The sequence below is a fragment of the Typopeltis vanoorti genome, chromosome 14 (genome assembly GCF_054136105.1).
Source record: "Typopeltis vanoorti isolate ZY-2024b chromosome 14, IOZ_Tvanoo_1.0, whole genome shotgun sequence".
Taxonomy (NCBI): Eukaryota; Metazoa; Arthropoda; class Arachnida; order Uropygi; family Thelyphonidae; genus Typopeltis; species Typopeltis vanoorti.
Genome location: NC_143562.1, coordinates 80,224,976 through 80,239,438, shown reverse-complemented (window position 1 = coordinate 80,239,438; position 14,463 = coordinate 80,224,976). Strand labels below are relative to the sequence as shown.

The following is a 14,463-nucleotide window of genomic DNA, read 5'->3' as shown; positions in this document are numbered from 1 at the left end:
CAGTGTAGTACAGTACTGCATGTCATTACAAAATAGCTTTGTAAAATCGATAACTAAATTATTTCATCCTGGTGAGGAATTTTTTTTTAACATAGTTAGCCATAAAAAAAAATTACATACCAATTAGTATCTCTGGAGTGGCGGTTACAGAGTATTGAAAAATAATAATCCTATTATTGAAAAAGTTGGTTAAAAGTAATTGGAAGTTTTTATCCCACTTGGTTAGACTATAATAGATTTAGTTTAATCCTTTATCCAAGTGTAAGCAAACAAAGTTTGCACCTGAAGTATCTTCAGGACTGAGGCAACTTGTGATAAAGGTGGACTAAGCTCTCATCACTTGTCTTAGTATCTCCCATAATGCAAAGGACATCTCCTTTCAGATATGTATAATGCTATGCATTAAGGGAAGGGCCACTGCCCAGACCGGTTTCAACCTTTATTGAGGTCTCATCGGTGGGAGCCAGACCCAGAGGTTGTGATACCTAAGATGGAAGTAATGGAGAAGTCACATTTACCTATAGAAGTTGCCAAAAGGTGTCTCACCTTATTATTAAATTACTCTGGATTTAGAGAAAGATGTTGGAAGTTTTTTCCCACTTGGTTAGACTATAATAAATTTAGTTTAATCCTTTATCCAAAGTATAAGCAAACAAAGTTTGCACCTGACATGTATAATGCTATGCATCAAGGGAAGGGCACTACTTCCAACATCTTTCTCTAAATCCAGAGTAATTTAATAATAAGGTAAGACACCTTTTGGCAACTTGAATAGTTAAATATAACTTCTCCATTACTCCACATTAGTATCACCACCTCTGGGTCTGGCTCCTACTGACAAGACCTCAATAAAGGGCGAAACCGGTCTGGGTAGTGTCCCTTCTCTTAATCCATACCATTATACATGTCTGCAAGGAGATGTGCTTTGCATTATGGAAGATACTAAGACAAGTGATGAGAGCTTGGTCCACCTTTACCACGAGTTTACCTCAGTCCTGAAGATACTTCAGGCACAAACTTTGTTTGCTTACACTTTACCCAAGGATAAAGGGTCAAGTGTTTATAAAAAATCCTTTATCCTTGGATAAAAGATTAAACCAAATATATAATTAATAGTCTAACCAAGTGAAAAAAAACTTCCAACATTTTTCTCTAATCCAGAGTAATTTAATAATAAGGTGTGACACCTTTTGGCAACTGACACATGAGTTCTGCATTGCTTCATCTCTGGGTATGGCTCCTACTGGAGAGACCTCAACAATGGTCGAAACCGGTCTGGTAGTAACCCTTTCCATAATGCATAGCATTATAAATGCCTGCAAGGAATGTGTTTTGCATTGTGGGATACTAAGATAAGTGATGAGAACTTAGTCCACCTTTGCTCTGAGTTGTCCTGGTCCTGAAGATGCTTCAGACAAAAACTTTGTTTGCTTTCACTTGGATAAAGGATTAAACTAAATAAATAATTTATAGTCTAACCAAGTTTTTTTTTAAAAAAAAAAAAAAACCTTCCAACAGCCAGTACATCCCTTGAGGATACACACGTCAGGAATTTGACAATGATAATAAGGTGACAGCAGAATTAGATAAAGGAAATGGCTACACCATGATGGTGCTGGACTTTGTGCAAAGGCATTTGACAGAATACTGAATGAAAAACTCTTACATAAGTTAGAGCAAATGGGAATGGATATGAGCTGGTGGCATGGATGAGTGTGTGTGTGTGGGGGGGGGGGGGGGCTGATAGGCAGAAATCAGAAGGTGGACAGAGTGGGTCCCTTGCAATGAGCCTTTTGACTCCATAGAGTGCCCATCTAAATAATAATAATAACAACAATAAAAAATAATAATAAATGTATCAATCATACGACACTGCATACTTTTAATAATTAGATATGTACATCAATACATGTTGGAGTGGAATCAAGGCAAATCAGGGTGACTAGTAGGGTGCTCTCTGTATTAAGACCACTAAACTTTAATTTGCACATTAATGATATAGCAGAAGATTTGAAGGGGGATATTTAGTTGTTTGCTGATGATGTGAAACTAAGGAGGGCATTAGTTGATAAAGTAATGTAGATATCTTACAGGATGATTTAAATAAATGGGCAGTGTGGGCAAAGGACAATGGCTGTCAATTCAATGTTGTAATGTAAGGTAATACACTTCATGATGAAAAGATTACATACTTGGTATCATATTGATGATGCTAGTTTACAGGAAATTGATGTATATGGCTATGATTCTGACACGTTTACTAGCACAGATTTGGTCACCTGCATTTCTTGGGGATTGGGAGGTGGTGGAGAGGATTCAGAGATGAGTGACCAAACTGGTATCAAGTCTGTAGAACGCTCCCTATGAGGATAGATTGAGGGTGAGTGGGTTGCAGAGTTTAGTGGATAGGTTGAAGAGAGCGGGTATGATAGAAACTTATAAATTACTAAAGGGATTCTATGAAATTTACACAGAAGAAATTTTTCAATACATGGAGAGTAGAGGGAAAACAAGGGGTCACACTTGGAAGTTGTTTAACAGTGTGGTTAGTAAGCATGTGCAGAACAGATTCTTTACTTGGATTGTGGTGAATGAGTGAAATGAACTGCCAAAGTGGTTGTGAGAATCCTAACAGTGAATAGGTTTAAGGAGATGTATGACAGGTATTGCATTAATGGACAAAGTGGGTCTCCTGCAATGAGCCTTTTGACTCCATAGAGTGCCCATCTAAATAATAATAATAACAATAAAAAATAATAATAAATGTATCAATCATACGACACTGCATACTTTTAATCATTAGATATGTACATCAAATATATTATCACAAAACTGTTAAAAATCTATGGGTTTTGTTTGCTTAGTTGTGAATCAAATTAAATTTAATGAAAATTTATATTGTTTTAATCCTATACCCAAGCATATGCAAACAAAGTATAAGATTAAAACAAGAATATAATTTATCTATTTTAATTTAGTCTTCATGACTAAATTAAAGTAGCCTAGTCATGAAGTATCTTCATGACTGTTCTACTTTTATACTGAGGCTGCTGACAATCACATCAGTTGCCTTAGCATCCCATAATACAAAACATACTTTCTTTCAGATAAGTATATTGCTCTGCATTATGGGAAGGGTCACTACCCAGACAGGTTTTGATCTTCATCGAAGTCTCCTCTGTAAGAGCTAGACCCAAGAAGATACAAAGGCTAAATAATGCAAAAGTTGAATATTTTCTGTATTTCTTATAAAGATATTCTAAATGTCTACAGTAATTACTTTGAAATACTGCAGGTATATAGAATATCTTGAACAGTTGCAGAAATATATTTAGAAGGAATGCAATGAATATATCAATACATGATGTAGAAAAAGCCATCAAACACCTGAAATGTGGAAAAGCAGAAGGATATTTAGATGATATTTGACCAGCAGTGCTCAAATGAAAGTATAAAAGTTTTATAGCAGCAGCACTACATAAATGAGAAAGTCAAATTCCAGATGACTGGAGAAGAGCTCTCCAATCTAGAAAAAGGGAAAATAAAACTGAATAAAAATTTATACATGCATATTTGAGAAAGGACTAAAAAAATTTGGAAAGAGAAACTTGGGGAAGAATAAATTCAAGACAAATAGGGATTGTCAAGATCAGATTTTCAATTTAAGATAAATAGCTGAGAAATCATGGGGTTATAATAAATAACTGTATTTAAATTTTCTAGGTCTGGAACAGGCATACGAGAAGGTGCGAGAAAACGTTTTCAAAATGATACAATTATATGTTGCAAAAAGGACAGCATATCAAGTAATATATAGTTTATATTTGAGCTGTAAGTCAGCAGTCAGAACTGAACAGAAATTCAGAAGTTCTGAACAGAAGTTCAGAATCAGAAAAGAACTGAATCAACTGATGAAGGAAAGTGGTATTAAGCCTATTACCAAAATTGGAGATGTTAATCTCAGCTCTGGTCACTAGTCATAATTGAAGAAAATACAGGAAGATAGTTTGAATGCAAAATTAGCAGTATAAAGCAGCGTTCTTCAACCTTTTTACACCTGCGTACCGGGAAAATAGGAGAAATATTTCGCGGACTGGCTGACAGCTAAGACAGAAACATAAACCAATGTAGATAGTATTTTATTTATTAAATCTAATGTTATACAATTACAATTTTTAGCTAGTGCAACATCTGCTGCTGCTTAGAGGTTCAAAAATTTGATATACGTGGCTGGAGCATTGTTTCTGAGAGATGAAGAAGGCATACGAGAAGGTGCAAGAAAACTTTTTCAAAATGATACAATTATATGTTGCAAAAAGGACAGCATATTGAGTAATATATAGTTTATATTTGAGCTGTAAGTCAGCAGTCAGAACTGAAAGTGATAAATGGGAGATGATTTGATTTAAAATTAGGCATGAGACAAGGCATAAGCATCACTGTTATTCATCATCTATATGAATCAACTGATGAAGGAAAGTGGTATTAAGCTTATTACCAAAATTGTAGATGTTAATCTCAGCTCTGGTCACCAGTCATAATTGAAGAAAATACAGTTTCCTAATCGGTTATTCACCTTGCACCGTGCAAAACATAACACAGTTCATTCCGAAAATGTAACTACTCTCCATCCAATGTTATACAATTACAATTTTTAGCTAGTGCGACATCTGCTGCTGCTTCAAAAATTTGATATGCATGGCTGGAACGTTGTTTCTGAGAGATGAAGAAATTTTTGGCAGGCAGGCAGGAAATTTCCATGGACCTGTACCGGTCCATGGACCACAGGTTGAAGAACAAGGGTAATAAAAAACTTAACCCTTTTTAGTTTATGCCAATAATGCGATAAATCCAGTACGATTCCTTAAGTAAATTGAGTAAATGCTGTAAGAAATTGGTATGAAAATCATCAAATAAAAGACAGAGACTATGAATATAGGAATGTTGAAATTGTCAGCTGCATCTTGAATGGGGTGACTATAGAACAAGTTAAACAGTTCAACTATTTAGATACAATTTTTAGTGAAGACAGCAAATTAAGCTAGTATGGTAGGTAGGTAACTGAATAAATTTATACGGAAAAATGAGAGAGAGAGAGAGAGAGAAAGATTAGTCAAAACACTTAACTGTATGCAAGACTGTGTTCCAACTAATTTTAACTTATGGATCTGACAGCTAGGTTAGAAATAATACAGTTGATCAAACAATAAAGACCATGGATATGACAGTTCTGATTAGGAAAAAATACAGATATCAATGACGATCCATAATAAAACTGAAAATATTAGGAAGGGATATGATAGTGTTAGCATTCAGGAATGTGTGAGCAGTTAATCTGAGATGCCATGGCTGCTTAAAAACGAAGTGTGAAAGGATACATTAGCAAAGCAGCTGTCTGATGCTAGAAAAAACAAGACCCAGAAAAAAAACAAGATCATGATAAGAATCAATCAGGTCTTTTTCAGCCAGATGATGTATGTCACATAATACCACTGTAGGGCAAAATACTCTAAAAATGATACACTTTCTCAAATATAATGATTTTCAAAAACATATGAAGTATGATTCTAGATAACCATAGTTCTCAAATTTAAAAAAGGTATAACATGTATATAATATAATCCGATGCGCATATGTGTGTATTATTACCCATTTGAAGGTAAAGCAGTAGTAGTAGTAATAATAATAAATGAAATGCCTTGAACTTATTGGGTAAAGTAGTAGTAGTAGTAATAATCATCATTATTTAAATTAAGGGGATATTAAATCCCACATTGTTTAAAAACCGAATAAGAAACTAAAAGATCGGAATCAAAGAGTTTCATGCCGAATATAGTAACTATAAACGTATAGGCGACTACTAGCATAAGCTAAAGCACGTAGTTCAAGTATGTAGTACAAACTAGGGTAACTCGTTGCAAAGGTGGAGAAAGTTCTGATCACTATTCTTAGTATTTTCCATAATGTAAAACCCATCTCCTAGGAGATGTATCATGTTATACATTATGGTGGGAGGTCACTACCCAGACCGGTTTCGATCTTTATTGAGATCTCATCAGTGAGTAGCTAGAACAAAGTATAATACTAAGGGTATAGTGAAAAGAACTTATATACTCTGCTATACGAGTTGTCAAAAAGGTGCACCCATAAATTATTTAAAATAAAGAGCCAATAGATTCATTTAAATTAATTTAAATGAAGTCTATTTTAATTTAAATTAAAATTAATTTAAATAATGTTTTACATTGCCGAAATGAAGCCTATTTATTGGCTCTTTATTTTAAATAAATAAGTAATAATAATCAATGAAATGCCTTGAACTTATTGCTGACTATGGTTGTCAAACATTCTAGTTTCATGAATTTGTCCCTACCAACTTGCTTTAATACCCTTACATAAAAGGAATAATACATAAAAGGGAATAAACAAAAAGTGAAGGTTATTATTATATGGAACTTACATGGAGTTATGAGCTTTACCAGAAAAAGCCACACTATGCTACACAATTCACACAATGTCCATCAAGCACAGTGTTTATGTTAACTGATTATGAGTTTATTCAACATCCAGTTTGCTGTTTTGTGAAAGAACAGCTTGGTTGGTTGGAATTATGACTGAATTATAGGAATCATTACAGATGATCATACTATACTCCATGATCTAAAAATACCTTGATTTCATTCTTCATTATGTGTTCTTCATAAGAGCTTCAACTGAAATAGACTCTATAAAAGAACCTTCACATAATTCAAAATGAAATCCAAGTCCCCCCCACACACACATACACCAAGCAAAGGAACACATACTGTGTTGTGAAAGCAAGTGTGCAAAAATGCAACATATCAAGACTACTGACTGATAAATACAAGTAATCAGCTGACTTGCAAAAGGCTATAGATCACTATAAACACAATATCGGTACAAGGAATTACATTATCATGAGTTAGAAGCAGTTGCATTCCATATATAATACAGTCCAGTTATAATTAAGTAACAGCTGAGTTGGTTAAGGAAATGGCTACACAATAATTCTGCTGGATTCTGCAAAGGTATTTGACATAATATTACATGGAACTGTCTTAAGCAAATTAGAGCAAATGGGGATGGATATGACACTGCTTAAGTGGATAAGAGGGTGGCAGCTGGACAGATATCAAAAAGTGGTATATGGAGTGGCAGAATCGAAGCACAAACAGGCAACTAGTAGTGTTCCACAAGGTTCAATGATGGAGCCATTACTAGAATTTATACAGGGGAAATGTTTTAGCACTCGGCTGGAGCAGCCAGAACAAAGGGTCATTCCTGGAAGTTGAATAAAGATGTGGTTAATAGGGTTGTCAGGACCAGATTTTTTTTTGCTTGTACAGTTGTGAATGAGTGGAATGGGTTCCCAGAGACAATTGTGAGTGCTTTGTCTGTTAATGGGTTCAAGGAGAGGTATGATAGATTGTGTGATAGTTTGGATCTCCTGCAATGAGTCTTTGGGCTCCATGGAGGTGCCTATGCAATAACAATAATAATAAAATACTATTATTATTACACAGGCATCTCCACATAGACTCATTAAGGGCAGTCCTGATCATTGCACCAAGCTTGGTAGAATGTTTAGAACACTAATCAACATTCAAACAATTATCTGTCATACGTCACCTTTAACTTAGCCACAAACAAAGCATCCACCACAGATTCTAACAACCCATTCCATTCGTTAACTACTCTTCAAGTAAAAAAAAATCTAGCCTTCATCCTTGCTAACCACACTTCGCTCAATTTCAATAGATCCCTGCATCTCCTATCCCCACTAGTCCAGTTCTAAAAATTCTCTTCTACATCAATCATATATATATATATATATATATATATATATATGATTGATGTACTTATATACTCTGCTATACGAGTTGTCAAAAAAGTGCACCCATAAATTATTTAAAAAATTAGCTGTCGCACACATTCAACTCATGCCAACGGTAGCATGCGGTCCCTATTCAAATATGACTGTTACTATTCTGCTTTTTATTAAGCTGGAAAGTCCATGTTTTTTACCTTGTTATTTTTATATCTTATGTTTTTTATTTCTCACCTGAAGAAGTTGGAGCACCGATGAAACTAGTCGTGATGAATTAAAGGGTTTTGTTATACTTTCTCGGGTTCTAGTCAGTTAAATTTATATATATATATATATATATATATATACACACACATACATGCAAAAAAAAATTGAAGTAATTTGTGTGTGTAGTTGTCATAGTTCCCCTTTTCCACGAATCAGCCAATTGTTGTAACCATAAAATTTCAACTTATTCTCATAAGGCGCATTCCGTCTTGTTCAAGCGCCTCTGGATCCTTTCCACCTCTTCCCCAGAAAACCAAGTTGAGGCCTTATCAAGAGATATATCAGAAAACAAATCTTTAATTATTTAAATTCTGGCAGCAATTGGCAAATACAAAGTCGATTCTACATCTCGAGCAAAACTACGCTTACCTGAAAGCTTTTAAGCAGTTTTTCACTGTTAAGTTAACAGCTTCTTTCAAGTGATGCGATAACCGCTTATCTTCCGATGAGCATATTTTATTGTCCAAGTTGGTCATATTACTAATATCAGTTTCATTTTCTAAATTAATTTTGGTACTTACAGCACCATTACTTTCTTCCTGATCGCACATTTTGAACTTGCCACCAACAAATAAATCCACTGTACACCACACTATCTTCGAAACGAGCGTTTTAAAAATAGTCCGTATTATAAAATGCTCAATTATATATATAAATTTTGCAAATTAATTTATTTTTTAAATTAAATTAAACTGTCAAATAATAATAAATAAATAACAATAAAAATCTTGTAACAGATACTTTTTGCTATATTTTATTCTAATTCAATTCAGTTTTATAATACCACCGCAATTGCTTTATCAGTTTCTCTTTTAAAAGTACGACACCCTTGGGACACATAAGATGTAAATAGGCACTGTATACTAGTTATCTGATACACAGCTGGCACACGGGTTTGTGGGCTTCAAAAACCAGCTTATATGAGAAAAACAGGAGACATGATAGAAGTTTATAAGTTATTAAAAGGGTTTAATAGGATTGACACAGACGACTTTTTTTTTTCAGTAAATTAAAAGAAGGGATAGAAAAAGGGGTTAACCGCCAACCACACACTTACGCCAGTGTATGTGTTAGCGAGGTTGTTAGGACTAGATATTTTGTACTGAGTGTGCTGAACGGGTTTCACAGATTGGTAGTAGGTGTATCGTCAGTGAATGTGTTTAAAGAAAGGTATGATAGGTACACTGCTTAGAAAGAAGTCAATGTTGTGAGGAACAAACAGAGTGACACCCACCTTAATAAGATGCAGGACCTTATTTTGCTGCGTTGACTGCAGTCATCCAACGGGGCATATACTTTCCACTAGCGTATGATAGCAATTAATGGGAATTTTTGACATTCTTCTTGTAGGCAGCGCCGTAACGAAGGCGTGGCGAAAGAGGAGCCGGTCACGGTTGCAACTAGGTTTGGGACGCAAAACGTATAACATTTTTGTCATTTTGTGGTTAGGGAGGGCGCAAGTTAGACACTTACCACAGGCGCTTCATACTCTCGTTATGTCACTGCTTGTAAGTATGGAATATGGTCCTAGTCTGTCGTAGGGCAGGCGTCCCTTGACCTCACGCAACGCTCCAGTTCATCCCACAGATGTTCAATAGGGTGGAGATCAGGGCTCTGCGGAGTCCAGTCAAGTGTCATTACGTGCATGTCCATAAACCATGCATGACATAATGCATTGTCTTGCTGAAAGAGACAATGGTCAATTACGTAGAAACGCCACGAAGTAGGAAGCATTGCATCGTCCAAAATATTCAGATACTCCAGTGGTCAATATTCGTGGCATCACAAACAGAGGTCCGAGACCAAACAAGGAAAAAAAAGGACCAGACAATCACACCGCCACTGCCAAATTTCATATCTGCGGTTACGCATTCTCGTAAGAGACGTTCAGCGTGCATCAACTACACCCACATAAGTCAATCGGCTCGAGAGAGAGAGAGAGAGAGTATAGTGTGTTTCGTTGCTCCATAACACAGCTTTCCAAACTTCCACGTCCCACAGTACACGGTTTGCAGTGTTACTATGGTAGCCGAAACCCATGTTGATACTCTCGGTTCTAAATGGTTTTCTGCAGATTCTTGTTCCAGTCGATGCTTGGAACTCCACATTCAACATGTAGGACGACAAATGGTAGTTTTTACATATTATCGTTCCTAGCACTCTAGGGTGACGTTCGGTGAGAGTGGTGGGTCATGCTCTGCAGAATACACATGCGGTTGAGTCCCTACGCTTCCATCTTAGCATGCTTTCACTGATTGTTGACCTGGGATGGCCCAATTTGTCAACTATTTACAAAATAGATAGGCCTCCAACATGACATTCTATAAATGCCTCTTTTAAACTCCATCAGTTCCCTTCTTGCAGCCATTTCATCCGGACACAGTTGCATTGATATGGGCACATCATATTCCTTCGATTTATACTATAAACAAGTGACTCGTTATATGGCACGATTCACCTTGCCCTTGGGGGTGTCCATTGACTTTTTTCTAGGCAGTATATTGTTGGTGTGAATAGTGTATCTCCACAGACATTCCAGCTACTCTTTACATAGTTTTCTTCTTCATAACTATTCCAGTTGAGGAATAGATTCCGATATTTGTAGATCTATTTCCTTTTGGTATCACACGATTGGTCATCAACCTTCAGTGTTTTTTTTTTACTTATAAAAAAAAGAAAGATTTTTTTAAAGAAAACATATTTCTCTTAAAAAGGACTCTTCGATATTACCTCCTATTGACAGTTTATAGAAAAATTCAAGGTTGAAGTTGAATAAAAAAAAAAAGCTCTTCAAACTACATGTATGGCGAAATTGCATTGACAGTGATTTGATTGCCTGGATACACACTCTTAAAGATCTGTTGGCAACAGGTAGTCGTTTTATGCTTCCTGAACAACCAACACCCAAAATTTAATTTTACTTTGGACATTGAAAAAGGATGAAAAAAAACCCAACATTTTTGGATGTCACTATATAAAAAATACGGAATTTATTGTCAAATGTCTATAGAATACCAAACCTTAAAATAAGATGCCAACACACAATCTCCTTTCACCATCCTCAACAAAAGGTATGTGTCATTTCAAATTTAAATGAATGCACTTTAAACATAATTGGGAAAGAAAAAAGTCAACTACCACCTTTTATTTTATTTATAGGGAGCAGGTGAGGCGTTTTAACCCTAAGTAGCTTTTAGTGACTGAGTGGGGAGTTCAAACTCCACCAGTAGCCAATCACTGATAGCTGGCCCAATACATTCGCTAACTATAAATGGCAACCGATAAAGAGATGGCAAACATCTGTTGCCATCTCTTGGCACCTAACTCTAACAGAATATTTAATTATCTGATATGTTGTGAGTTCTATTGTCGATTTTCTTGAGATTTACGAAAGAAGAACTGAGTTTCAGAGAATAAAAAACCAGCATGCTCGTGCCAGATATAGAGTAACTTGTGAACCGCTTGAAGAAAGGCTAAAAAAAGTTTCTCCAGTCGCCGTCTAGACTTGAACTTAAGTTTATCTTCGGCCGGGCTAGAGAAGAGGTTACAAACGCCGCTTACATTGAACTACACAGGGCCTTATAAAATTGGAAGGGGGGGGGGAGAAAGAAAGATCTTATATTCCTGTCTAACCAATTTTATCTGAATGACTACTCCACAAAGGCACTAAATAAATTACTCTGAAAAACCAACTCCTGCGACTATAGAAATTAGTTACAACAGTGTCATATTATTATTCTATAATATTTTATAAAAATTATCAGCAAGCGTTCTCATCCCAATACGCACCCTAATATAAAATGAATTAAAGTTGAGTTAATCCACAATTGCTGCTGAAACGGCCTTCAACCTTCTAAGTAGGATGTTCAATGGAGTTTTGAATGCTGCTGCTGCGTATTGAAAAACTTGACTCGCCTGTGCAAGCAAGACATGTTTTTCAATACCCATTTCATCATCTATAATTGTACAGACCTCGATTTCTAGACAAAGGTATTGTCGAGTTGAGACGGGAAAGGGCTTTTACCAAAATATTACTATAATGTTGGTAGCACAGAATTGTCGAGAATGTCATTATAGGCAGCAGCATTAAGATTCCCTGTCATTGGAACTAGGGACCAACTAAAACAATAGAAAACATCACATTTCCACCAAACTTCACTGTTATCACAATGTATTCGGACAGGTAATGTAAACTTGATATCTTTCAAACCTAGACTTGTACATCGTACTTTCAGATGATGAGGCTTAATTCATCACTCAAGATAACACGTATACACTGCTCCAGTCAATTGGTGTGACTCCCCCCCCACACACACACGGTTTCTGTTGACTTTGCTGATGTTAGGATTGTCTGATAGCTTAGCGGTCATGGAGACCCACGTTCTTCAGCTCGTTACGAACTGTTGCGTTATTGGCGTTACTTGCACAGGAATTTCGTAACTTGGTAGCTGTTTCAACCGAGGATAAGCAATTTTATTTTTTTTATCCGTACGCTTCAGCACTGTCGATCCCGCTTTGCGATTTTGTGAATAGGCTACCAGGTCGTGATGGTGCTGTTGCTCTTCGGCGTTTTTACGTCACGGCAACATCAGTTACATTTCTTCAAGGGATAAATTTGCAGAACTGAGTTGTTGCAATGATGGCATCCTGTGACAGTGCCATGGCAAAAGTCACTCAGCTCTTCAGTACATCTAATTTTGAGAGGTATGGTTTGTAATATTGAACTCGGCAGCCCATTTCTTAATTTGCAAAAACGAAGGAGAAGAGTGTCCATAAACTGATGAACTTCAGATGAATTTCTTTTGGTGTAAACCTTCTTTTACAAAGAATTTTATAACCGCACGATACTCAAGTTTATCCATTCAAGGGATACTGACAACACTTTTTCTACAGACAGCTGTATAAAACAAACTACTTGATGGAAATGATGAAAATACAGCTCCAGAAACAAATGTAGTGGTGGCAGTTGATGACCACTTTCATGAATGAAAAAAAATTATCTATCTATGGTTTCTGTACCTAAATAAGCAATGGAATTACTTTGCGTTACTGATCACAAGTGTGCAAATTGCACAGATATCGAAAGCAACTTGTCCAATACTGATCAGCATATTCCTCATTCAAAAGATACGTTATTATGTCTTTAAGATTTCATATCGCACCAACAAGAACAGCTCCGAAAGACAAACAGCCACAGACTATAAACCGAGAAAGGAATTCACTTAAAGAACAACTTCACCAAGTGGGCGGGTGTAAGTATTTCCTGATCAAAATTATGGAGATGATCAAATATTAACTCTTGTTAAAAGTTCACCAGTCTAATCTGAGCAGATTAAATACTAATTGATGATGATACGAATACTGGGTCATCTGAAAATACATCATTTGCTAATTTAGAATCACCATCACTAGAGAAATCATCTGTTCAGAGACTTAAAAGGGAAGAATCCAATTTATTGTTTTAAATATTTGAAGAAAGAAGCAAAAAAAATCACTCAATACATGAAGTATTGATTTTGCGGTAGCAAAGTCTATAGACTAAGATAGAAAAATAATGGAAGTGTACAACAGATAACACAAAATGTGAAATGCAAGGAGAACAACCAGCATAAGTTAAAGAGAAGCTATGGAGGAGGAAGACAAAGGAGAACATTTTGCGGTAAAAATAAGAGGTCAAAAAAATAAGTTGTCAAGTTTGTTTGCTAATCTACAAAATGTTCATTACTTAGAAGTTTTACAAATATTACCCATTATTGCCTTTAGATATTCTCACTTTAAACTAAAATCATGAATTTTTCAGTTACCGCACTTTAACCCATCTGGTAGAAAACACATGAAGTATAGTGATAAAGAAACCGAAGTCAAAGAAAAGTCTGTCGGAAAAATATATCTTTCTACTGATAAGAAATAATTCTGAATGCCTACAGACTTTTTGAAATTCCATATTCAGAAAAAAATTTGAAAAAAAGTGAATAATTAAAAAAAAATTAACCTTGGTGAACACGTTGGTTTTAAGATTGCACACATTAATGATACTTCGTTATCAGAATCAAACATACTAACTACTTTCGATTGTAATGGACACAGTATTTTTCACGTGTATTGAGGCTTAAGTGCTGTGAAGAATTCATGTTAGAGGTTTAATGGAACATTAACAGCACTGAGAAAGGATTAAAACTAATTTTAATACTTCCAATATTTCGTTCTGTCACAGAGACATCTTCGGGGTTTACAAAAACGTTTTGTAACAACACACACAAATACAATACAGATTGAAACTAAAGTCCTATCTAGGTGGTGAGCTCTCTATGGGCATTTGCAGTTGGCTTGGGATGTAAAGAGGGATC

At 35.6% G+C, this 14,463-nt stretch overlaps 1 protein-coding gene across 2 annotated transcripts in view; it reads right to left on the bottom strand.

Moving 5' to 3' along the window:
- The window catches only part of LOC150099702 (polyamine-modulated factor 1-like), a 38,486-nt gene extending 29,618 nt beyond the window's left edge, over window positions 1-8,868 (bottom strand). The window contains exon 1 of one of the 2 annotated variants that reach the window (XM_090404241.1): window positions 8,486-8,868. In XM_090404241.1, coding sequence (XP_090260367.1) covers window positions 8,486-8,667 — 182 coding nt within the window. In that variant the 5' untranslated portion in view covers window positions 8,668-8,868. The remainder of the gene's footprint in view (window positions 1-8,485) is intronic. The other variant, XM_090404242.1, reaches the window with a different exon arrangement.
- Window positions 8,869-14,463: the final 5,595 nt, after the last annotated feature.